We start from the raw sequence: 26,813 nt of genomic DNA on the forward strand, positions 1-26,813 counted from the left end.
TCCCAACAAAGGAGAAAGTGAGGACTGCAGATGCTGGAGATCAGAGTCGAAGTGTGTGTTGCTGGAAAAGCGCAGCAGGTCAGGCAGCATCCGAGGAGCAGGAGAGTCAACGTTTCGGGCATAAGCCCTTCATCAGGCATGGTGCTTTTCCAGCAGCACACTCTTCGACTCTGTCCCATCTAACCGAAGGCATCTCCGGAACGTTGCAGCAAGTGTGAGACAGAGATGTTGGGGTGGGAACATGGCATGGGTTCAAACGGCAGGCAGCTGGAAATTCGCAGTCACCTTTGCAGATAGAATGTGTTGCTCCTTGATTCGCATCCCTTTCTGCTCTCTGCGTTGGCAGACGCTGTGCGGAGCTGATACACAGCAACAACAACAACCTCATTAAGGCACCACACAAACGCAGAAACCAAGAAGGGGGTTGAGCTGATAATAGATGTTTCCATTATTTTCTGCCTGTTGTTTTGCTGGAAGTGACGCAGTCCAGCAGCATCTTGTCCGGAAGTATTTGCCAGAGAGAGTGAAACATTTGGCAGTGAGATGCTGAGCTGTTGGGGTGTGTGGCTGGTCCTCTGTCCCAGGGACTAGTCTCAGAGACAGCGGCTGCTCCCAGAGCCCGGGCTGGACGTGCCAACAGGTGGGAAAAATCTCAATCTGTATGAATTATTCTCGATTTCCATCAATCAGGCTACAATGAGATTACAGACAAAATACGTTTCCGCAGAGAGAAACCAACGGAGGAAAGGAAGGAAACCAGAAATCAGAAATTGTTGGAGAAACTCAGCAGGTTTTGCGGGTAGAGAAACAGAAGTAACTGTCTAGAGAAGGGGCACTGCACTCGAAACATTAGTTTCACTTTCTCCCCACAGGCACTGCCGGACCTGCTGAGCTTCTCCAGCGCTTTCTGTTTTTTGGATCTGCTTGGCTTTGCTTTAATTTAAGGAAAATCTAAAATCCGGAATCTATGGCAGCACTGAGGGTTAATTATAACTTGGTGTGATCACGCAAATGGGCGAAATGGAATCGGGCTACTAGTGGTGTTTAAACTTCACATCCGTTCCAGTTTGTGCCAACAGTGGGCTGGTGGAAATTGTCTCCCTGCTATCTGTTACAGGCAATGCAACAATCCTGCATTGCTGTAGGACCTACTCACACTGGATTAATGGTCAGGAAATGTCAGTTCAAAATCATCGTTTTAAAACGAAACCGTGGAATTAAAAGCCAGCATCAGCAACATTGACCATATCCCCAAGTGGTCCCAGCTCTCCTGACCATGCCTAGGGCTGTGTGAGCAGCTCGCCCACAGGCACTCTCTGCTCGCCTCGCCAATGGGACGGGGAGTTCAAATAATGAGAAACGGACATCGAACTTTAATTGCCTCTCGCTTGAAGTTTTGAGGTCGCTATTGAGCATACATGAGCAGACGAGAATTGGATTTCATGTGTACCCATTAAAAACTGTCCTTGGATAAGGGACATTTCACTCTGCCTCAACATATTTTGTGAAATCGTAAATGTATCATATCTACACATCACACGAGCAGCAGAGCAAATACTTTCGAAGGATTATCAGGTCAATGCTTTTTGCTGTTTGTTAACTAACGGTTTTATGCATTTTTTGTCATTAAAGGGACAGCATGGAGTCCAATTGTAATGACGATAGTGAGACCCCATGGCCAAACTTAACACCACGGCATAGAGAGCTTGTACCCACACCGTGTGGTCCAGTAAGTCTGACATATTTGTGACGTTTGTAACCCTCAGTAGTGATGGTTCTATGAACATGTTCAGTTGAGGCAATTAGAAGCTGAGAGTATATTGTCTCAGCCTCATTCAGGCTCCAATAACTACTGCAGTTCTTGTTCTTTTTCTTTTAACCAGGAGACAGATATGGAGTAGGATAGGGAGAATTACAAACATATCTTCATACATAGGTGATACTCAGATGAGGAATCTTAGTTCAAATTCAATGGTTGCATTGATGGTCATTACCAATTTGTAAAATTTCTTTTGGATCTCCAACACCTTCCCATTATTTTTGATTCTGAGTTCCTGTCACATTGAGTCCGAGAGTCAGACATGACTGAAAGAGACCCTTTGGTCCAAACAGTCCGTGCTGATCATAATCAAATAGTCCCACCTGCCTGCACCTAGCCCATATTCCCCTAACCCTTTCCTATCCGTGTACTTATCCAAATGTCTTTTAAATGTTGTAATTGTACCCAGAACCACCACTTCCTCAGGATGTTCATTCCACAAACCAACCACCCTCAGTGTAAAAAATTGCACCTCATATGTTTTTAAAATCTTTCACCTCTCACCTTACAACTATGCCCCCTAGTCCTGAAATCCCCCATCCTAGGGAAAAGACAAGTACAATTAACTTTATCTGTACCCTCATAAGTTGTGTTAGTTTTGATCATTTCATTCATAAACAGACACTTTGAAGAAGATAATTTATTTTCTGCATCTTCTGTTTAGGATGACACCCTGGCCAGGACAGTAAATGTGACTGATGGGCCATTAGCTTATTGTTACACACACTATACCTGAGTGAATGAAGTGCTCCATTATTTGTTGATTCAGAAATGCAAGAAGAATGTTCTTATTTATTCAATGTGATCAGGCTCTATCAAGCCTGCTGTAAAGTTTCATACACTGACTGCAAGTGAGTTGTAAACAGCCCAAAATATTTCACCTTAGCATTTTCTTCCTGAATGAGGGTTTGGAAACAAAAGCAGAAATTGCTGGAAAAGCTCAGCAGGTCTGGCAGCATCTATGAAGAGAAATCTCGGGTCCGGGTTCTGAGGAACGGTCACGGGACCCAGAAGGTGAACTCAGATTTCTCTTCACAGATACTGCCAGACCTGCTGAGCTTTTCCAGCAATTTCTGCTTTTGTTTCTGATTTACAATGAATGCAGTTCTTTCAATTTTTATGAAGTATTTGGAGACTGTTTTGTCTGAAAATATGTTACAGTGAGGGAGTGAAATAGTGTAATGTCACTGGATTTATAATCCCAGGCTAATGTCCTGGGAAACATGGATTTGAATCCCACAAAACAAAAAAAAAGAAATAATTGTGGATGCTGGAAATCAGAAAATGAAACAGAAATTGCTGGAAAAATTCACCAGGTCTGGAAGCATCTGTGGAGAGAAAGCAGAGTAAATATTTCAGGTCCATTGATCCTTCTTCACAACCAGACTTCAAAACTTCAAAGTCTGGGTCCAAATGAAATCTGAATTAAAGCCTCATTAAATCAAGATACTGAAGGGGACTGACAGGATCCTGAGAATTGTTTACCTCACACTGGGGAATGTAAAACATGGGGGAGGGGGCACAGCCTCAGGATAAGCCGCTGACTATTTAGGACTGAGCTGAGGGGTGATTTCTCCACTCAGAAAGTTCTAGATGCTCCATCTTTGAGAGTATGTAAGGTTGGGATGGACAGGTTTTTCAATTCTCAGGTACACTTTTTCAAATAAACCCCCTACAATGTGGAAACAGGCCCTTTGGCCCAACAAGTCTACACCAACCCTCAGTTGAGTAACCCCCCCTCAGACACATTCCCCTTCCCTCTTATCCTACATTTACACCTGACTAATGCACCTAACCTACACATCTTTAGATTGTGGGAGGAAACTGGAGCACCTAAAGGAAACCCATGTAGACATGGGGAGACTGTGTAAACTCCACACAGACAGTCACCTGAGGCTGGAATCGAACCCAGATCCCTGGAGTTGTAAGCTAGCAGTGCTAACCACTGAGCCACTATGGCACAGTGGTTAGCACTGTGGACCAAAGAGTGACCAGTAGTGGACCAAAGAGTGAAGTTAACACCCAGATGAACCGTGGTCGTACCAATTGGCAGAGCATGTTTGACCCATTATCTTCTCCTGCTGATATTTCTTATGTGGAACCGTTGCTATATCTACAGTATCAAATTCTTCCTAATTGTAAAGACCTTCATTAAACTGTGAATTTCCAAACAAAGCATACAATGCCTGTTCAAAAATAACCTTCCAATGTGCATGAAATAGAGAAACAAAAGGATCTTTTCCCTCTCTCTTCACAGATGAAACAATGTTCGGAATTATCTTGTTTCGAGAAGGTATTTGTTGCTGCAACAATCATCTCTCTCATTGCCATGTTGGTCGTGACAATCCTAAGTATTGTAATTCAGGTGAAAGATGGTAGTAAAGATCCAACCCAGGAAGACTTCACCATCTCATTGATACAGCTCATTGGGATAGGTAAGACCTATTCAGTTACTTAACTGTGAATGTGTAAAGATACATTGCCAACTTAAAGCAGCAGACCAGAAATTATAATAAAAGCAAAATCCTGAAATAAAAATAAAAGTACTGGAGAAACTCAGTGATCTCTGGCAGCATCTGGGGGCGAGAAACAGAGTTAACACAATAGACAGCTCTTCAGACTAATAATAATTGCAAGTTGTATTAATGTACAAATATTTGTTGTTTGTGTATGAAATTCCACTGTCTGCTTATTTTAAAGCAGTTGTTATTTAACAGGTTAAAAATAGGTTTGAATGGCAACTTTACTGGCAGCGAACTTCGCGTTTGTGCATTTTATTGAACCAATCATGCATGATGATTTTTGCGCAAGTTTTTTGTGGTGAAGGTCAGTTAGCATTGGGCAGGTCAGTCAGCCAGCCTGTGGTGGGGGTCAGTTAGCATTGGGCAGGTCAGTCAGCCAGCCTGTGGTGGGGGTCAGTTAGCATTGGGCAGGTCAGTCAGCCAGCCTGTGGTGGGGGTCAGTTAGCATTGCGCAGGTCAGTCAGCCAGACTGTGGTGAAGGTCACTTAGCATTGGGCAGGTCAGTCAGCCAGCCTGTGGTGGGGGTCAGGCAGTATGCAGGAGAGGCAGCAGGAAGTGCACATTGCAGGTGGTGGCAAAGCTTATGGCTGCAATTGTGAACCTAATGGAGCGTCTCTCCTTTCACAGCCAGTGTCTCAGTGCTGCAGGAAAGCTCAGACCATGATCATGACAACCCTGTATACTCAGGCTCAGTTGTTTTCAATTAACGCTGACTCAATGCACCAAAGGGTGTTTTGCTGTGCTGTATATCTCTAATGACAGACTGTTGCCATTGTGGCTCTGGATCCCAGTTTTCAAAGGGATGTGTGAGGCCACACAGCAGCTCAACAAACTCTTTTCCAACAAGTTTACAAGAATTTGGTGAGCATAAGAACTTGGAGCAGGAGGAGGCCATTCAGCCCCTCGAGCCTGCTCCGCCAATTAATACCATCATGGCTGATCTCACTTCAGGCCTCAAGTCCATTACCTGTTCACTCCCCATAACCCATTACTTATTAAAATCTGTCTCTCTCCTCTTGAAATTTATTCAATGTCCCAGCATCCACCACCCTTTGGGGGGAGGGAATTCTACAGATTCATGACTCTTTGAGAGAAGTAATTCCTCCTCATCTCTGTTTTAAATCTGCTGCCCCTTATCATAATCCTATGACTTCTCATTCTAGATATGAGGAAACATCCGCTCTACATCTACTCTTTCAATCCCTTTAGCATCTTATAAACCTTAATTAGATCTTGTCTCATTCTTCTAAACTCCAGAGCATATAGACTTAAACTGCTCAATCTCTCCTCATAAGCCAAGCCTTTCATCTCTTGAATTAATCTTGTGAACCTTTGCTGAGCAGTAGTTTCATCCTTTCTCAGTGAGGGGACCAAAATATGCAACACTCCAGACGCAAGCTCACTAATGCCTCATACAGTTGGAGAAACACTTTCTTGCTTTTATACTCTAGGTACAGTGGTTAGCACTGCTGCCTCACAGCGCCAGAGACCCGGGTTCAATTCCCACCTCAGGCGACTCTCTGGGTGGAGTTTGCACGTTCTCCCCGTGTCTGCGTGGATTTCCTCTGGGCGCTTCGGTTTCCTCACACAGTCCAAAAAATATGCAGGTTAGGTAAATTGGCCATAGTGTTAGGTGTAGGGGAGTGAGTCTGGGTGGGTTGCGCTTCAGCAGGTCGGTGTGGACTTGTTGGGCCTAAGGGCCTGTTTCCACACTGTAAGTAAACTAATCTAAATCTAAATGCCAAAATTCCATTCATCCTCCTGATTACCCGCAGTACATGCAGACTAGCTTTCTGTGACTCATGCACAAAACACTCATATCTCTCGGCACTGAGGTTTCTAATGACTCCATAAGCACTTACCTGCTGTCTTGTCTCAATATTCACTCTCCCACCACTGCCACTTGCCAGTAACGTTCTGCTGGTGTCCCTTGTGAGATAGTGCAGTCCGAAGCTGAGCTCTCAAAGCCCAGGTCTCTTTGAAGGCATCCTGTAAGACCATCTACTGGCTTCCCCTTGAATGTCAGTAGCAACCCTGCACCACTCAGCTAGCACTGTATAGCAGCACCACAACAAGTAAAGGCAGGCACCACGGGAATACACAAGGGTGAACAGTTCACCGTGGTGTGGAAAACTTGATATTTTATTGGATAAAGATGTTTTGTGAAATTCTTTTACTTATGTTTGTTATTACTGGGTGACAGCCAAGATGATGTGGTGATAATCCATTTGAGATGGACTTGATAATGGGGAATGGTGAGTCCAGTCTCTGACCCACCCATCTGGTTACTAGGGAAATGCAGAAATGCACCCCCTGTCTCCTCCTTCTCCTGGTGTAAGGGCAGCACCTTCCTTATAGAGAGGCTGTGGATGATAAATAGATCACCATAGCTTTAGAGACCTGGCAAACTATTACAAAAACAGATGGTACTTGAGAAACTCAGCAGGTCTGGCCAGCTGCACTTTCTGTTTTTATGTTAAACCTCAGGCATCTGCAGTAAGCTGCTTTTATTTCAGTGTAATGTTGCTTGGTGAGGCTGATTGCTCACAATGGCCTTCACCGAGGGCCCCTCTCTCCTGAAATAAGAGAATAGCAGAATGGGACATATAGAGAGGGATAGCTTCTGCTCCCAGCTGCCAGCCTCTGGGTATGGCTGACTGGTGTGGAATAAATGTCTAGGGACTCCTACCGGGAGAACGGCCATTCACCAAAAGGAGTGGTCTTGTGAAAAGTGCGTTTATAGGTGGAAGTCCTGCTGGTACTGTACCTCTCCCCGTTATCATTATCTTGCTGCTGCAATGCCGGACACCCTGCACTGTTGGATTTTCCACCCTCCTGGTGAGATTGCACCTTCTCTTTCCCAGTGTTGGAAAATGTTGGCAATGTGGTCCAATTCAACCCAGGAGAGCAAGGAGCTGGAAGATAGCATTGACACAGGGTCAGGTGACAATAGAGGAACTGATCCTTATAGCCTCTTAATCGCTATCACTTCACTAGCTTCCCACAGAGTTCTAGGATGCACCTGATCAGGTCCTAGGGATTTATCCACTTTTATGCATTTCAAGACATCTACCACTTCCACCGCTGTAAAATGGACATTTTTCAAGATGTCATCATCTATTTCCCTACATTCTATATCTTCCATATCCTTTTCCACAATAAACACTGATGCAAAATACTTGATTAGTATCTCCCCCATCTCCTGTGGCTCCACACAAAGGCCGTTTTGCTGATCTTTGAGGGGTCCTAATCTCTCCCTAGTTACCCTTTTGTCCTTAATGTATTTGTAAAAATGCTTTGGATTCTCCATAACTCTATTTGCCAAAGCTATCTCATGTCCCCTTTTTGCCCTTCTGATTTCCCTCTTAAGTATACTCCTACTGCCTTTATACTCTTCTAAGGATTCACTCGTCTCTTGCTGAGATATTTGTATCATCGATAGTCACAGGTGAGGTGCCGGAAGACTGGAGGTTGGCAAATGTGGTGCCACTGTTTAAGAAGGGTGGTAAGGACAAGCCAGGGAACAATAGACCAGTGAGCCTGACCTCGGTGGTGGGCAAGTTGTTGGAGGGAATCCTGAGGGACAGGATTTTCATGTATTTGGAAAGGCAAGGACTGATTAGGGATAGTCAACATGGCTTTGTGCATGGGAAATCATGTCTTACAAACTTGATTGAGTTTTTTGAGAAAGTAACAAAGAGGATTGATGAAGGCAGAGCAGTCGATGTGATCTATATAGACTTCAGTAAGGTGTTTCACAAGGTTCCCCATGGGAGACTGATTAGCAAGGTTAGATCTCATGGAATACAGGGAGAACTAGCTATTTGGATACAGAACTGGCTCAAAGGTAGAAGACAGAGGGTGGTGGTGGAGGGTTGTTTTTCAGGCTGGAGGCCTGTGACCAGTGGAGTGCCACAAGGATTGGTGCTGGGTCCACTACTTTTCGTCATTTATATCAATGATTTGGATGTGAGCATATGAGGTATAGTTAGTAAGTTTGCAGATGACACCAAAATTGGAGGTATAGTGGAGAGCGAAGAAGGTTACCTCAGATTATAATGGGATCTTGATCAGATGAGCCATTGGACTGAGGATTGGCTGATGAAATTTAATTTAGATAAATACGAGGTGCAGCATTTTGGGAAAGCAAATCTTACAGAACTTATACACTTTATGGTAAGGTCCTAGGGAGTGTTGCTGAACAAAGAGACCTTGGAGTGCAGGTTCATAGCTCCTTGAAAGTAGAATCGCAGGTAGATATGATAGTGAAGGTGTTTGGTATGCTTTCCTTTATTGGTCAGAGTATTGAGTGCAGGATTTGGGAGGTCATGTTGCGGCTGTACAGGACATTGGTTAGGCCACTGTTGGAATATTGCGTGCAATTCTGGTCTCCTTCCTGTTGGAAAGATGTTGTGAAACTTGAAAGGGTTCAGAAAAGATTTACAAGGATGTTCGAGGATTTGAGCTATAGGGAGACGTTAAATAGGTTAGGGCTGTTTTCCCTGGACTGTTGGAGGCTGAGGGGTGACCTTATAGAGATTTATAAAATCATGAGGGGCATGGATAGGGTAAATAGACAAGGTCTTTTCCCTGGGATCAGGGAGTCGAGAACTAAAGGGCATAGGTTTAGGGTGAGAGTGGAAAGATATAAAAGAGACCTAAGGGGCAACTTTTTCACGCAGAGGGTGGTACGTGGATGGAATGAGCTGCCAGAGGATGTGGTGGAGGCTGGTACAATTGCAGCATTTAAGAGGCATTTGGATGGGTATTTGAATAGGAAGGGTTTAGAGGGATATGGGCCGGGTGCTGGCAGGTGGGAATAGGTTGGGTTGTGATATCTGGTCAGCATGGACGGGTTGGACCGAAGGGTCTGTTTCCATGCTGTACATCTCGATGACTCTATGAGTCTGTAACTGTGGCCTTCCTCCTCCCTCTTCACTGAGCTCCGTGTCCTGGTCATGTCAGACCAAAAGGCCAGGTGCTCCTCTTCCCAGACTGAAGAACCTCCCCTTGATGACTGATCTTCACACAACACAGCTGTAGGGCCCAGGATGCACTAAATGCTTCACTTAGGAAGATGGCCATACACCCTGATAAACATGCAACACTTTCATAGAGCTATCTCCAGTGGAAACCAGTTTCATCCTCCCAATGTCTCATTGTCTTTGTGAAGAAATGGAACCATCTCACAAAAATTGTGGTCAGCTGCTGGTCGGTGGATGATCTGTGGGCAGGCAATGTTTACAGGGACAGACCATTAATGCCGACTGACCATAGGGGCTCTTGTGCAAAGGTGGCAGTTTCCCTGCCTCTGAGCCCAGTTGGAGGACCCCCCAGCTCCAGCAGTGTGTATCTCTGAGCGGGTTGGTTACGTAAAATAACTGCATCCCTGAGAGGAAAACTTGTTCAAAAATGCAGACAGGGTTTTTGTGATGCAGTGGTAATGTCCCTACCTCTGTGCCAGGAGACTTGGGGGTTGAGTCCCACCTGCTGCAGGATGGTACATCCCTGATCAGACAGATCTTAGTTTTGTGCCTCATATGGAAATGTTTACCCATGACTTGGTGTGTAGGGCCCCCCCATTGTGTGACATTGGGCCTTGAACTCCCGGCTCTCTCACTGATAGATGAGCTACTAGTCATATTGGAACAATAACGCTTTGGGTTTCTGTCCAAGAAAACTGGGTCTTGACCTGTTCGGCTTTTACAAATACATAACAGTTGACTCATAATGTAAGACTATTTTTCCACTTACTGATTCATACTAACACTGTCCCTTCTCTGGTTCTCTCTCCCAAGTGTTCTGCTTTTACTATGTGCTGCATGGGATTTTCCAGGAAAATCGCCAGGAGCTAATTGCATTTGTCCTCTCCATTTTATTCGTTGTGATCCGATCTGTGGTGAACTTTGCTTCAGCGACACCAATGGAAAGAGCGGAACTGCAGGTGGGGGTCAGGAGCATGTTCTGTATATTGTGCACTGAATGTCTGCCTCCTCCTCATAGTGGTTTACAAAACTATGAGGGGCATAGATAGGATAAATAGACAAAGTCTGTTCCCTGGGGTCGGGGAGTCCAGAACTAGAGGGCATAGGTTTAGGGTGAGAGGGGAAAGATATAAAAGAGACCTAAGGGGCAGCTTTTTCACGCAGAGGGTGGTACGTGTATGGAATGAGCTGCCAGAGGATGTGGTGGAGGCTGGTACAATTGCAACACTTAAGAGGCATTTGGATGGGGATATGAATAGGAAGGGTTTTGAGGGCTATGGGCCGGGTGCTGGCAGGTAGGACTAGATTGGGCTGGGATAGCTGGTCAGCATGGACGGGTTGGACCAAAGGGTCTGTTTCCATGCTGTACATCTCTGTGACTCTATAATTGACGCCAAGATCAGATTAGCCATGGGCCAATCTGTAATGGAGCAGGCTTGAGGGGCTGAATGGCCAACTCCTGGTTATATTTCTAATGACTTTCCATTTTGTTCAGGCCACTGACTTGGGGATCTACCTAATGAAGCTGAACACAGTGACTAGTAAACAGTTGGATTGTTGTCTATATTGGATGCTCATTGTTATTGGTTGTAGTCATTGCAAGTGAAAGAGAATAGAGTTCAGGACTCATTACAGGCACCTCCCATTTGTACAGATTCCAGTTTCAACTGAGAGGCTGACCAGACATGTCTGGATTCGTCAGTATCAGGTTTGCAAAACTGATGTTTCATCTTTTCCAATAAGTCAATACCAGGATATAGACCACACCTTCGAGACCACAGTCTACATGAGGCAAGCTGTCTGCTATTGCTCAAACACAACAAACTGCCGAATCTCTCAGAACCACCCCCTCAGTCACAGGCTGCAACACTGATACTCCTTTCTCAAAAAAATTGCTCATTTTTGACTGTTATATTGTTTGACCATTATTTTGGGTGCTGATGCTCATTCTGGGAATTAATCGAAAGGCTGGCTAATTTCTTAAGCTGACCCCCTGCAATAAACCTTTGTAAAGGAAAATCTCCTCTCAAATGATTTATTACATTAGCAATATTTTTTAAAAAAACAGATGAAGTTGTTTGGGCTAGAAGCTTCTGCGTTGTTAATAAAGATGTAGCAAACAGTGACAGTGATACTGAAAGACTGTGATGGCACACAGCCAGTAAAGCAGAATGAGCAAACAGGTAGCAGGTGGGGTTTATTGCAAATAAGTGTGAGGTGATGCATTTTGTAGTAGCAGACTGCAGTTGTTAGGTTAGATTGGAGAAGCTGGAGTTATTCACCTGGAATTGAGGGAGATTTTGTCAAGGCAGGCAAGATTTCCATGTGTTTAGATAAGGGAAATGACAGAAAGCTATTCCCTTTAGCTGATGGTGTAAGGACTGGGGAAACATAGACTTACTTGGTCAACCGATGCAGGTGGGATATGGGGAAGAACATTTCATGCAGCGAATAGTAATGAGCTGGAATTCATTGTCTTGCACGGACACTGGAGAAAAATAAAGTTCCTGGCTGGAAGGGAGAACGGGACCAATTGGATTTCGTGTTGCGTGGGTGTGGGAAAGATGAGGGTGTTGATGGGTATGGGGAGTGTGGGGGAGTTGGGTGGGTGTGAGAAAGGTGGGGGTGAAGATTCGGTGTGGGAAGGGTGAGGATGTTGGTATGGGGAGAATGGGGGTGTTGGTATGGGGGGAGGATTTTGGGTGGGTGTGGGGAGTGTGTGGGTGTTGGGTGGGTGAAGGGAATGTGGGGGTGTTGGGTGGGTGTGGGAAGATTGGGGTTGTTGTGTGGGTGTGGGAAGGGTGAGGGTGTTCTGTAGTGTGGGGAGTGTTGGGGTGTTCCGTGGGTGTGGGAATGGTGGGGGTGTTGGGTGGATGTGGAGAGGGTGGGAGTGTTTGGTAGGTGTGGGGAGTGTGGAGGTGTTAGGTGGCTGTGGGGTGTGTGGGGTCATTGATGGGTATGGAGAGGGTGGGGGTGTTGAGTAGGTGTGGAGAGTGTGCAGGTGTTGGTAAGTGTGGGGGTGTTGGGTGGGTGGAGTGTGTGGAGGTATTGGTAGGTGTGGGGAGTGTGGGGGTGTTGGGTGGGTGTGGGGAGTGTGGGGGTGTTGGGTGAGTGTGGGAAGTGTGGGGGTGTTGAGTGGGTGTGGGGAGTGTGGGAGTGTTGAGTGGGTGTGGGGAGTGTGAGGGTGTTGAGTGGGTGTGGGGAGTGTGAGGGTGTTGGGTGGGTGTGGGGAGTGTGGGGGTGTTGGGTGGGTGGAGTGTGTGGAGGTATTGGTAGGTGTGGGGAGTGTGGGGGTGTTGGGTGAGTGTGGGAAGTGTGGGGGTGTTGAGTGGGTGTGGGGAGTGTGGGAGTGTTGGGTGGGTGTGGGGAGTGTGGGGGTGTTGGGTGGGTGGAGTGTGTGGAGGTATTGGTAGGTGTGGGGAGTGTGGGGGTGTTGGGTGAGTGTGGGAAGTGTGGGGGTGTTGAGTGGGTGTGGGGAGTGTGGGAGTGTTGGGTGGGTGTGGGGAGTGTGGGGGTGTTGGGTGGGTGGAGTGTGTGGAGGTATTGGTAGGTGTGGGGAGTGTGGGGGTGTTGGGTGAGTGTGGGAAGTGTGGGGGTGTTGAGTGGGTGTGGGGAGTGTGGGAGTGTTGGGTGGGTGTGGGGAGTGTGGAGGTGTTGGGTCAGTGTGGGGTGTGTGAGGTCGTTGGTGGATGATGGGTGGGTGTGGAGGTGTTGGGAGGGTGTGGGGTGTGTGGGGGCATTTGTGGGTGTGGAGTGTGTGGAGGTGTTGGGTGGGTGTGGGGTGTGTGGAGGTGTTGGGTGGGTGTGGGGAGTGTGGAGGTGTTGGGTGGGTGTGGGGTGTGTGGAGGTGTTGGGTGGGTGTGGGGCGTGTGGGGGCATTGGTGGATGTGGGGAGGGTGTGAGTGTTGGGTGGGTGTGGGGACTGTGGAGGTGTTGGGTGGGTGTGGGGTGTGTGGAGGTGTTGGGTGGGTGTAGGGTGTGTGAGGTCGTTGGTGGGTGTGGAGAGTGTAGGGGTGTGTTATGGACTAGGCCAGATCACTCAAAACAATCTTAAGCAAGCAGCCCTGGACCTAACTTTGCAATTTGTTTCGGTAAGTGTACAATGAAAATTACCCGGAGTAAGATAGCTAGGTTGACTATTAGGTTTTCAAGCAGACAAAAGATGTATTCACAAAATTACAGAATGAAACACAAAGAACAGAATAAAGAAAACCTACAGAACTCAACCTATCCAGTTAGACTTAATTATGTTGTTCCAAATATACACAACAGTCCCAATAAGCACTCTCCCTTTAAAACCCAGGATAAATGGAACACTTGCTTACAGGTTGGAGTTGAAGGGCAGAAAAGAGAGAGAGTTTCCACTCAGCTCCGTGTTGAACTTCCCAGTTCAGACTGAACTAAAACTGCTCAGCACAGGTCAGCTCAGCTAAAGAGCTGACCACTCCCCTTTCATTATACAGATCACTTCTAAAGCATGACCTATTTGGCCTGAAGGCTCATCTGTTTACATATAAACAAGAGGCCTCTCAAAATCCTTTTCATCTCTGTACCAATCCAGACTGATCGGGGCCTGGCCTGGTTTAATTGCCCCTCTGAAAAAAAATCAAGGACAGAGTCTCCTTGAGCCAAGGAACAGCTTTTAGAAAAAAAGGGACTAGCTTTGTGACAGGAGTATGGGGTGTTGGTGGGTGTGAGTGTTGATGGGTGTGGGTGTTGGGTGTGTGTGGTGCGTGTGGGTATGTTGGGTAGTGTGTGGGTATAGGGAGGGTGTGGGTGTTGGTGGGTGCGGGGAGGGTGTGGGTGTTGGTGGGTGTGGGGAGGGTGGAGATGTTGTTGGGCTTGGGAAGTGTTGGGTGGGTGTGGGAAGGGTGGGAGTGTAGGACAGGTGTGGGGCATGTGGGGGTGTTGGTGGGTGTCAGGAGGATGGGGTGTTGGGTGAGTGTGGGGGCTTGGGGCTTTTGGGTGGTTATGGGGCGTGTTGGGTGTGAGAAGGATAGAGTTGTTGGGTGGGTGTGGGGAGGGTGGGAGTGTTGGTGGGTGTGGGTATTGATAGGATTGGGGAGAGTAGGGCTGTTGGGTGGGCTGTTGGGTAGGGAGGGTGGGAGTGTGATGGGTCGGTGTTGGTAGGTGTGGTGCGTGTGGGGATGTTGGGTGGGTGTGGGGCATGTGCTGGTGGGGGGTATGGGGAGAATGTAGGTGTTGATGGGTGTGGGGACGATGCATTGTTGGGTAGTTGTGGGGAGGGTTGGAGTGTTGGGTGGGTGTGGGTGTTGGGTGGATGTGGGGAGGGTGGGGGCATTGATGAGTGTGGGGTGTGTGGGGGTGTTGGGTGGGTGTGGGGGAGAGGTGGTGTTGGGAGGATGTGGGGTGTGTGGGGGTGTTGGTGGGTGTGAGGAGGGTGTGGGTGTTGGGTGGGTGTGGGGAGCGTGGGGGTGTTAGTGGGTGTGGGGAGGGTGGGGGTGTTAGTGATTGTGGGGCGTGTGGGGGTGTTGGTGAGTGTGTGGAGGGTGGTGGTATTGGGAAGATGTGAGGTGTGTGGGGGTGTTGGGAGGGTGTGGGGAGGGTGGGTGTTGGGAGGGTGTGGGGAGGGTGGGTGTTGGGAGGGTGTGGGGAGGGTGGGATGTTGGGAGGGTGTGGGGAGGGTGGGGGTGTTGGTGGGTGTGTGGAGGGTGATGGTGTTGGGAGGATGTGGGGTGTGTGGGGGTATAGGTGGGTGTGAGGAGGGTGAGGGTGTTGGGTGAGTGTGGGGAGGGTGGGGGTGTTAGTGGTTGTGGGGTGTGTGGGCGTGTTGGTTGGTGTGTGGAGGGTGGTCGTATTGGGTGGGTGTGTGGAGGGTGAGGTGTTGGGCAGCTGTGGGGAGGGTGGGAGTGTTGGTGAGTGTATGGAGGGTGGTGGTATTGGGAAGATGTGGGGTGTGTGGGGGTGTTGGTGGGTGTTGGGAGGGTGTGAGGCGGGTGGGATGTTGGGAGGGTGTGGGGAGGGTGGGGGTGTTGGGTGTTGGGTGGGGGTGGAGAGGGTGGGGGTGTTGGTGGGTGTGTGGAGGGTGATGGTATTAGGAGGATGTGGGGTGTGTGGGGGTGTTGGTGGATGTTGGGAGGATGTGGGGCATGTGAGAGTGTTGGTAGGTGTGTGGAGGGTGGTGGTGTTGGTGGGTGTTGGGAGGATGTGGGGTGTGTGGGGGTGTTGGTGATGTTGGGAGGGTGTGGGGAGGGTGAGATGTTAGGAGGGTGTGGGGAGGGTGTGGGGAGGGTGAGATGTTGGGTGGGTGTGGGGAGGGTGGGGGAGTTGGTGGGTGTGTGGAGGTGGTGGTGTTGGGAGGATGTGCGGTGTGTGGGGGTGTTGGTGGATATTGGGAGGGTGTGGGGAGGGTGAGATGTTGGGAGGGTGTGGGGAGGGTGGGATGTTGGGAGGGTGTGGGGAGGGTGGGGATGTTGGTGGGTGTGTGGAAGGTGGTGGTGTTGAATCGGTGTGGGGAGGGTGGGGTATTTGGCAGGTGTGGGGAGGGTGAGGTGTTGGTGTGAGGAAGGTGGGGCAGTGCTGGGTTGGTGTGGGGAGGTTGGGGGTGTTCATGTGGGGAAGTGGGAAAGTTGGTGTGGGGAGGTAGGAGTGTTGGGTGGGTGTGGGGAGGTAGGAGTGTTGGGTGGGTGTGGGGAGGGTGGGGGTGTTGGTGGATGTGTGGAGGGCGGTGGTGTTGGTGGGTGTGTGGAGGGTGGTGGTGGTTGGGAGCATGTGGTGTGTGGGGGGGTGTTGGTGGGTGTTGGTGGGTGTTGGGAGGATGTGGGGCATGTGGGAGTGTTGGTGGGTGTGGGGACGGTAGTGGTGTTGGGTGGATGTGTGAGGGTAGGGTGTTGGTGTGAGGAAGGTGGGGCTGTGCTGGTTTGGAGTGGAGAGGGTGGGGTTGTTCATGTGGGGAGGTGGGGATGTTGGTGTGGGGAGGTGGGAGTGTTGGGTGGGTGTGGGGAGGATGGGGGTGTTGGGAGGGTGTGGGGGGGAGGGTGTTAGTGTGGGGAGGTGGGAATGTTGGTTTGGGGAGGATGGGGCTGTTGGGTGGGTGTGGGGAGGGTGGGGGTGTTAGAGTGGCGAGGTGGGAATGTTGGTGTGGCGAGGGTGGGATGTTGGTGTGAAGAGGATGGGGGTATTGGGTGGGTGTGGGGAGGGTGGGAATGTTGGTGTGGGGAGGATGGGATGTTGGTGTGAAGAGGATGGGGGTGTTGGGTGGGTGTGGGGAGGGTGGGAATGTTGGTGTGGGGAGGGTGGGATGTTGGTGTGAAGAGGATGGGGGTGTTGGGTGGGTGTGGGGAGGGTGGGAATGTTGGTGTGGGGAGGTTGGGAGTAGAGTGTGATGCTGTCTTACCCTCGGCCGTTTTCTGTGCTGACGATGCTGGGATATACTCAATGGTGACATGTACCAGCTTGAGCTCAGTTGTAGAGTGCAGTGTGTTTCCAGGGATTAGCCCCCCCACTCCCTCTCCCTCCCCTCCTCCCACTTGTGGTCCACTGCAGCAATGTACCTGTTACTCCCCCATCCATAGCTGGGCTGGAACCACCCCTGACTCCAGGATTGGGCTCAGTCTCGGTGTCAGGGTGGGCCTTTATGGCCAGCCACATGTTCAGTTTTTTTATCACCAGAATCTGGCCTCGCTTCCCATCCTGACTCTTCTCTCTTCCTCTGTCTTTGCCTTCCACTCGGTGTTTTGCATCACTGATTCCTTCATCGTGTCAGCAACTCTTTCCACTTTTCCAGTTTCATTTCCTGATTCTTCATGTTCCTGTGTTTCTGTGGAAGTGATTGTGTTGATGATGTTGTTGTGGGAAGATGAACACACACTCCCTCTGATGCTGGAGTGACAATGACTATTCACTGCCTCATTACCTGGTAGAAAGCTATGTAACTGGAGGGTATGGCAACCCTTCTTAGAATGAATGTATAAAGTCCCACAGGGTAATCCAGGGAAACTGGGAGATTCCAAAAGCACGGACTCACTCTGTTACCTGACAAGCACCTCTCCCTCACCCACCACGACCAAAATATCAAGACAACATTCTCAATTAGTTCCCATTCTGCAGTGTTTAATAAGCAAGTTCAGCTCATCAGCTTGACAGTATGAAACAGGAAATGCAGATGATTTTTGCTTTCTAACAGGAAACTTGTTTCTGTCTCTGTCTGTGTGTATCATATGATACATTGTTACTAGGCAAGAACACAATATTTTTTCTTTCTCCTACACTTTATTTTCTAAAGCATTAAACTATGTTTTCTCTGGAGTGTCGGAGGCTGAGGGGTGACCTTATAGAGGTTTATAAAACCATGAGGGGCATGGATAGGGTGAATAGACAAGGTCTTTTCCCTGGGGTGGGGGAGTCCTGAACTAGAGAGCATAGGTTTAGGCTGAGAGGGGACTTTTTGACGCAGAGGGTGGTACGTGTATGGAATGAGCTGCCAGAGAATGTGGTGGAAGCTGGTACAATGACAATATTTAAAAGGCATCTGGAATGGGTATATGAATAGGAAGGGTTTAGAGGGATATGGGCTGGATGCTGGCAGGTGGGACTAGATTGGGTTGGGATATCTGGGCGGCATGGACGGGTTGGACCGAAGGGTCTGTTTCTGTGCTGTATATCTCTATGACTCCACTTAATTTAAGTTATTTTAAAACTTTATTTAAATTTATGTAAATGACTTTTCAGACAGCCCAAACCACTCACAGAAGTCAAAAATAAAACTAAACTGATTCCCTTTTCGAACCTACACAATATGGAAATACAGTTCAAACGTAGAGCAATACATGGTTTTGTCCAGATTAGATTCCATGTTTTCAAATAGCAATAAATTACTGAAAGGCTTTATCACGTTAGGTCCAGCACCTGACAGCAGGACGGTCGTGGTGTAGCAGTGAAAACCAGGAATGCTGAAGAGTCTGGAATCAGCCGAGCTCAGATACTTTGGGGTTTATGAAGCTGGGGGAGGTTGCAGACAAAGGCCCTGTATGGATTTGAAATCAAAAGTTAAGATATGATTCTATTGACAAGTTTATGAAGGTTGGAACATAGCAAGCTAACCAAGAGTGTACTGGAATAGTCAAACTGTATAATTGGTCCTAAAATGTCATAATGTCCAGCCCTTCTCCATCAGAGATGTTAGCTGAGAAGGTGGATTGGATTCCTGCTCTGTTCCAACATTTTCTAGAAGGTTTGGTTGTGTTGTTCAGATTCAGTGATGCTGCTGGATGATAAGCTGAGATTCACTCAGTCTGTTAGCTCCAGAGGGACATGTTGTTAAAGTTTCTTCCCATGACCCATGTACCTTCAGTTGCTGCTCTCCCCAACATTTTCACAACTGGCTGCCTGACATGTCCATCCTTATGGAAAGTAGATGGATTCCTTGGAGCTGACTTAATTTATCCCATCTCTAATAAGTTTCTAACTTGCAAATGAAGAGCGAGTTTTTATGACACTCCTTTTGTGGGTTTTGTTTCCCCCTGGGTTTCCTGCTGAGAGTCCAGGACAATTCTGGAGGTTGTTAGCTCCATGAAACAGCAGACCTGCTGTTAGTCAGTAAAGGACTGGAAAACTTGCCAAACTGTAACAATAACATTCCAAATGGCCCGTTTGATTGGGAAACAGTCACTGTACACAATTAGCTTCACTCATTTTGAACATTTCTTTCAGATACGATTCGGTTTCATTTTGACATTTGGCGTGTTCCTGATGCTGATCAGTATCATCTACCTGATTAAGAGTCCCAACATGATGGCTTTCAGAGTGAGTGGAGCCTTTGAAACATCCCAGTCACAGTACCTCATGGTGTTTCTCTGCTTCTCTATGGTGACATTTGATCTTCAAACGCAGGTAACTGAAAAAAGTTATGGGATTTACATAAGTTGGAGCAGAGAATGTTTCTGGATTTCTCTTTGTATTTTATAAGCTCACTTTTGCGTGTTACAAAACTAATGTCAATGTCAATGATCTGTCAAGTCTGTGGAGATGATTCTTACTCAGTCACTGGCTCACTCTGTCTCTGTCTCTATCTCTCCCCCAACTCTGCTGACCCCTCCACTGTCTCCATGTTGTCAGGCTGCTTCTCCCACAGACGGTGTTGCATCAGGCGTAAGTGAATAAAATAACATTAAATGTAAATCAGGAGTAGATTAAGCTAATCTGTCATCTAAACCTGCTCCAGCAACTGAAATGGTCATGGCTGATTTTGACTGTGCTCTACTTTTGTGTTTACCCTGGCTGGAATAGGAGTGACTTAGTTAGTCCCATTTTCCTGTCTTTCCCAATGGCCTTCCCCTATTTATCTTGCGATAATTATCCAAATCTCTTTGGAAAGACACAGTTGAATCTGCCTCCAATACATACACACTTTGTCAAGCAGTGTATTCTAGATTGGAACCACTCCGAGTGGTACAGGGAGTTCTCTGCAGGTCACCATTAGTTTTTTTCCCCATTCTCTTAAGTTAGTGTCCTCTGGTTCTTCTTGCTTCCACCAATGGGAATAGCTTCTCTCTCTATTCTAAACAGTTGCCTCATGATTGCTTTAACACCTTGATCTCAGCCTTCCTTTCCTGAAGAAGGGGAGTCCCCACATTCACAGTTTCATCCATTTAGCTGAAATCCCCCATCCATAGAACATAGAACAATACAGCACAGAACAGGCCCTTCGGCCCACCATGTTGTGCCGAACATCTATCCTAGATTAAGCACCCATCCATGTACCTATCCAATTGCCGCTTAAAGGTCGCCAATGATTCTGACTCTACCACTCCCACGGGCAGCGCATTCCATGCCCCCACCACTCTCTGGGTAAAGAACCCACCCCTGACATCTCCCCTATACCTTCCACCCTTCACCTTAAATTTATTTCCCCTTGTAACACTCTGTTGTACCCGGGGAAAAAGTTTCTGACTGTCTACTCTATCTATTCCTCTGATCATCTTATAAACCTCTATCAGGTCACCCCTCGCCGTTCCAACGAGAAAAGGCCAAGAACTCTCAACCTATCCTCGTACGACCCATTCTCCATTCCAGGCAACATCCTGGTAAATCTTCTCTGCACCCTCTCCAAAGCTTCCACATCTTTCCTAAAGTGAGGCGACCAGAACTGCACACAGTACTCCAAATGTGGCCTAACCAAAGTCCTGTACAGCTGCAACATCACTTCACGACTCTTGAATTCAATCCCTCTGCTAATGAACGCTAATACACCATAGGCCTTCTTACAAGCTCTATCCACCTGAGTGGCAACTTTCAAAGATCTATGTACATAGACCCCAAGATCCCTCTGTTCCTCCACCTGACTAAGAACCCTACCATTAACCCTGTATTCCGCATTCTTATTTGTTCTTCCAAAATGGACAACCTCACACTTGGCAGGGTTGAACTCCATCTGCCACTCCTCAGCCCAGCTCTGCATCATATCTAAGTCCCTTTGCAGCCGACAACAGCCCTCCTCACTGTCCACAACTCCACCAATCTTCGTATCATCTGCAAATTTACTGACCCACCCTTCGACTCCCTCATCCAAGTCATTAATAAAAATTACAAACAGCAGAGGACCCAGAACTGATCCCTGCAGAACTCCACTTGTAACTGGCCTCCAGGCTGAATATTTGCCATCTACCACCACTCTCTGACTTCGACCGGTTAGCCAGTTTTCTATCCAATTAGCCAAATTTTCCTCTATCCCATGCCTCCTGACTTTCCGCGTAAGCCTACCATGGGGAACCTTATCAAATGCCTTACTAAAATCCATGTACACTACATCCACTGCTCTACCCTCATCCACATGCTTGGTCACCTCCTCAAAGAATTCAATAAGACTTGTAAGGCAAGACCTACCCTTCACAAATCCGTGCTAGCTGTCCCTAATCAAGCAGTGTCATTCCAGATACTCATAAATCCTATCCCTCAGTACCCTTTCCATTACTTTGCCTACCACCGAAGTAAGACTAACTGGCCTGTACTTCCCGGGCTATCCCTATTCCCTTTTTTGAACAGGGGCACAACATTCGCACAACATTCTCCGGTCCCCTGGTACCACCCCCGTTGACAGTGAAGACGAAAAGATCATTGCCAACGGTACTGCAATTTCCTCTCTTGCTTCCCACATAATCCTAGGATATATCCTGTCAGGCCCGGGGGACTTGTAACTATTCCTGGAATGTTTATTGCTCCCTCTCCAAGGCCTTTACATTCTTGCTAAAGTATGTCACCAGAATTGGATCGAATACTCCAGTTGAGCTGAATCAGTGCCTTTCCAAGGTTCACCCAGAACTACCCTTGCTTTTGTACACTCTGCTTCTGTTTATAAAGGTCGGGATCCAATAAGCCTCATTAACTGCTTTCTTAACTTCCTGTGCACCATTCTGTGTTGGCGAATCCTGGTGAGGTGCAGACAAAGAAGGAAGATGATTGGGTCCCTTGAGGGTGACTTTATGTGACATTCCGAACATTCACAGCATAGTAAAGGAAAATAACTTTTGCAGTAGCCATTTGCAGTCATATAGTCCATTATTTCAAAGTGAATCAGTAAAATCCACCGAATAAATGTTGCTTTTCCTCCACAGCTGTGTCTCTGTGTACTTGTCTTGACCTCAGGAGCAAGTCATATTTCACTTGAACATTCGGTCATCCTGGGCGTGGGCATCTGCTGGGCTGTTTTAAAAGCAGTCGTTGGCCTCATAGCTGTAAGTATGGTTTTTGCCCTGTACTGCTCGGAGTGGTTCCAATCTGGAATACACTGCTTGACAAAGTGTGTGTGAATGGGAGGCAGATTCAACTGTGTCTTTCCAAAGAGATTTAGATAATTATCGAAGAATGAACAATTACAGACTTGATCTTTGGCCACATCCTCTCCCTTTAGGGATGCACGATTCTTGCTTAAATCCAGAAAACACAGTGAAGTTTGTAAGAGTCAAAAACACAGCAGGTCAGGCAACATCCAAGGAGCAGGAGGTTCGATGTTTCAGACATAAGCCCTTCATTACGAAGGGCTTCCTGATGAAGGGCTTATGCCTGAAACGTCGACTGCCCTGCTCCTTGAATGCTGCCTGATTCACTGTGCTTTTCTAGCAGCACAGTCTTTGACTGGTCTCCAGCATCTGAGGTCCTCACTTTCTCCTAGTCGCAGGTTGTAAGATCCAAGGCTTAGGGACTGTCCATGTGTATGCAGGTAAACTGCTAAAACCCTGTGTGGGTACTATCGCTGGGAAACTTCCACTCACTTGGTCAGCTCAGAACCATTTTGCAAGAATCCATCTCTTCAATGGATTTTCAGTCTGGCTCACTCCAGATTGAGTAAAAAATGAGGTCTGCAAATGCTGGAGATCACAGCTGCAAATGTGTTGCTGGTCAAAGCACAGCAGGCCAGGCAGCATCTCAGGAATAGAGAATTCGACGTTTCGAGCATAAGCCCTTCATCAGGAATGGCAGCATCTCAGGAATAGAGAATTCGACGTTTCGAGCATAAGCCCTTCATCAGGAAGCCCTTCCTGATGAAGGGCTTATGCTTGAAACGTCGAATTCTCTATTCCTGAGATGCTGCCTGGCCTGCTGTGCTTTGACCAGCAACACATTTGCAGCTCACTCCAGATTGATTCAGCCTCATTCTACAGATTGGCGTCAAGCTCCAGTGAAAGGAACCCCAGTCCCAGTAGGTTAAATCTTCTTCCCTCCCAGTAAACCCAAACTTCTTCCATTTCAATAACAAATCAGTAAGTGGAGGTGGTGGCTAGTTGAAATGAAATAAGAAATGCTGGAAATGGGTGGGACATACGGAGAGAACAGAAAGAACTATACTTTCTTTTTTAAGAAGGCTGACAAGTTTACAATCTGCCAAACATGTTAATAATTCGAAAGAACTTTGTGTTCCCATACTGCCCATGATCGGTATGTTTTGTAATGATGAAAGGAGTGCAGCACTCCAGGTGCCAGCAGCAAGCTTTTGAGAGTTTAAAGATAAAGGAAGTTACTTGTTCTCACACAGTTACTCCAAATGTATTTTTTAAAATTAATCTGTGGGAAGTGGGCATCACTGGCTGGGCCCAGCATTTATTGCCCATCCCTAGTTGCCCCTTGAGAAGGTGGGGATGAGCTGCCTTCTTGGACCGCTGCAATCCACAATGCCCTTAGGGAGGGATTTCCCTGGATTTTGACCCAGTGACAATGAAGTGAAATTCCGTAAGATGTGATGTGTGATTCTATCAGGACATGTGATTTTCATGACTACCCCACCATGTAATTTTTCCAAGTTTAAAGTTCTTTTCCAAATAGGGAGTGGTGTTTATGTTGATTCAACCACTGCATCACATTATTAACACCTTTGAGGATCCCCCAGTCTGGTCTGGATGGAAAAAGCCATCTTAAAACAATGGAAATTTGATAAATGCCTATTCACTTCTAACTCTTGGAATGTCCTTCGATCAGTTAGTACGGAAGTACAAGTTACCTAATAGAGACCTCTTGCGTTTTTTTCAAGTTAGGGATTTTATTCAAAAAAGGACCACATTTTTGACTGATCCCTACAAATCTGACATAGAGAGAGGGGTACTAAGGACTAAGAGTACACTCTCTGTCAGTACTCTATATCACCAATCGGGGGTGCCACCTCAGATGAGTCTGATCGACTCTGCAAGATGTGGGAAAGAGATCTGGGTGTTGAAGTTTCTTCAGAGGCATGGGAGGATATTTGGGAGAATGCAAGGAAGATATCAATTTGCAATAGGACCCATGCTTTACAGTTGAAGATTCTCCACGGGGTCCACGTAGCCCCAGACCGTTTATCAAAATTTAAACCAGGGGTATCTTCACCATGTCCCAAGTGCAAGGTCTGTACGGGTACTCTGACCCATTTTGTTTGGTCTTGTGACAGGCTTCAAACATATTGGAGCGCTGCGTTGGGTGCAATGGAGAGGATTTTAGGTGCAGGGGTGGAGAATGACCCTATTTCGCTCCTGAGCTGAAAATGTGTTGCTGGAAAAGCGCAGCAGGTCAGGCAGCATCCAAGGAACAGGAAATTCGACGTTTCGGGCATAAGCCCTTCATCAGGAATCCTGATGAAGGGCTTATGCCTGAAACATCGAATTTCCTGTTCCTTGGATGCTGCCTAACCTGCTGTGCTTTAACCAGCAACACATTTTCAACTCATTCCTGAAAAAGGGCTTATGCCTGAAACGTCGAATTTCTTGTTCCTTGGATGCTGCCTGACCTGCTGTGCTTTTCCAGCAACACATTTTCAGCTCTGATCTCCAGCATCTGCAGACCTCACTTTCTCCTCCTATTTCGCTCCTGTTGGGCCTACCCATTGTATTTCCTGCAGACTCGCATAAGCCAAAACTTTTCAATATTCTTGCATTTTGTGCAAGGAAGAATATCTTGCTAGGTTGGATATCAGAAAACCCCCCAGGCCTGTCGGGTCGGTGGAAGATTGTTATGGAGCATATTCCCCTGGATTTTCTCACAAATATGGTACATCACAAAACTGAGAATTTTTATAAGACATGGCAGCCCTTTTTGAAAAACCTGGACACAGATTTATCTGCCACAATATCAAGGGCTTTTATATAGCCGTAACGATTGTGTTTCATGAGTCCAATATCCAGGGAGGAGGAACTGTGAATGTATGAGTGCTTTGTTTGGCTGGGCTGAGTTATTACTATGTATTTGTTTGTTGTTAGGTATTTATTTAGTTAGTTATATAGCTAGTTTAGGTTTTTTTAAAATTTTATACTTCTCTATATATGTTTATACATTCGTATAGGAGGGTGGGTTGGGGAATTTTTTTATTCTTTGGGTTTAGTTTTGTACTATTTCTGTACTGTTTTGAATTGCATTGTTTTGTATTTGTTGTAATATTTAAAAATGTATTTTTTCTTAATAAAAATATATTATATAAAACACATTTGAGTAAGTACATAAATAGGAAAGGTTTGGAGGGATTTGGGCCAGAGTGGGCAGGTCAGGGTAGTTTAGTTGGAGATAACATTCAGTGAGTACTGGTTGGATGGAAGGGTCAGTTTCCGTGCTGTGTGACTTTATATTGACTGAGAAGTTCAAAACATGACTAATTGCAAACGGTATCATCTATTTTTCCTGTGATTTGATGATGATCGGAAGGATTTAACAGAAGCAAATTGTCTTTGGTTAAACTAAAAACGTGGGGTATCAAGAAATGGACCCAGTTCCAGTTTAACTGTGCTAAGAATGAAATGTAAGACTTGAGCTGAAACACAGTTAGTGAAGCCAGCACTTAGGAGCATTTGTCACCTCGAGTGGACGCAGTTCAGATGTAACATGGTCAGTTTCAGAATGACCATGTATTTGTATCTGCTGTGACAGCAGGTCTGAAGATCCATGCCAGAAAAATCCCTCTTACGTCATCAGTGCAACATTTCCAATTGCTGCATCAGCTCAAAGTGGGATCATTTCATTAACAGAGAGGTGTATATCCAGGGAGTAGAGACATGAAATATTTACTTGAAAGTTTTAGAGGAGAACTAAGGAGTTATTTCACCAAAGAGTGGTTAGGTTTTGAAAGAATCACAGAATCCCTACAGTGTGGAAGCAGGCCATTCAGACCATCAAGTTCACACCAACCCCCCAAAGAACATCCCACCTAGATCCAGCACCCAACCCTATCCCTGCAATGCTGCATTTCCCATGGTGAACACACCTAGCCTGTACATTCCTGCACACTATGGGTAGTTTAGCATGGCCAATCTACCCTAACCTGCACACCTTTGGATTGTAGAAGGAAACCGGAGCACCCGGAGGAAACTCATGTAGAACAGGGAGAACATAGAAACTCCACACAGACAGTCATCTGAGGCTGGAATCAAACTCAGGCCCCTGGCACTGTGAGGCTACCCACTGAGCCCTTGTGCCATCCTCAGATGTTGGAAGAGGCAGAAACCCTCATCGCATTAAAAAACATTGAATTGATTGGGAGATACCATAAACTGGAGGATGATAGACGAGGGATGAAGGTATGATTCAGCTGGATTGCTCTTTGTGACCAGTAAATACAAGATGGGCTGAATGGTCTCCTATGTCATAATTTTCTTCCGCTTTCATTGGAGTTCAGTATTTAACAGGGAAATTAATTGGAGACAGGAGCTCGGGAAACCAGGATGACAATGTCATCACCTAACAGGAATTATTGATGAGAGGGAGTGGTCGGTTATTGTTCCTTATTGAGCACTGAGGCTTTTGCTCTGTCTGACAGCATCATAGTCCTTTGCTGCTGTATCCCTGACTGACTGAAACATATTCCTTCCTACAGATTCTAAAGGAAATTAAGTGTCTAGTCTGGATCTTTATGATACAAAATCTCCCTGAACTGGCCTACCTGGGTTATTTACTGTACCTGGTGAGTAGCACAGTAGAAGCTTTTCTGATTTGGTATTTGCATAGGATTCGATTCTGGCTGTTGACTATTGGGATGGTGCCACTGAATTTCACGAGGGCAGCTCCAGATGGTGGGTT

General features: G+C 46.9%; 1 protein-coding gene across 1 annotated transcript in view; it reads left to right on the forward strand.

Moving 5' to 3' along the window:
• Positions 1–529: 529 nt before the first annotated feature.
• The window catches only part of LOC132833747 (uncharacterized), a 48,833-nt gene continuing 22,549 nt past the window's right edge, over positions 530–26,813 (forward strand). The window contains exons 1-7 of the mRNA XM_060852274.1: positions 530–640; positions 1,633–1,729; positions 4,077–4,254; positions 10,140–10,285; positions 18,999–19,178; positions 21,899–22,018; positions 26,611–26,697. Of these exons, the coding sequence (XP_060708257.1) occupies positions 1,640–1,729; positions 4,077–4,254; positions 10,140–10,285; positions 18,999–19,178; positions 21,899–22,018; positions 26,611–26,697 (801 nt within the window). The 5' untranslated portion in view covers positions 530–640; positions 1,633–1,639. The remainder of the gene's footprint in view (positions 641–1,632; positions 1,730–4,076; positions 4,255–10,139; positions 10,286–18,998; positions 19,179–21,898; positions 22,019–26,610; positions 26,698–26,813) is intronic.

This window comes from Hemiscyllium ocellatum, chromosome 37 (genome assembly GCF_020745735.1).
Source record: "Hemiscyllium ocellatum isolate sHemOce1 chromosome 37, sHemOce1.pat.X.cur, whole genome shotgun sequence".
NCBI classification, from domain to species: domain Eukaryota; kingdom Metazoa; phylum Chordata; class Chondrichthyes; order Orectolobiformes; family Hemiscylliidae; genus Hemiscyllium; species Hemiscyllium ocellatum.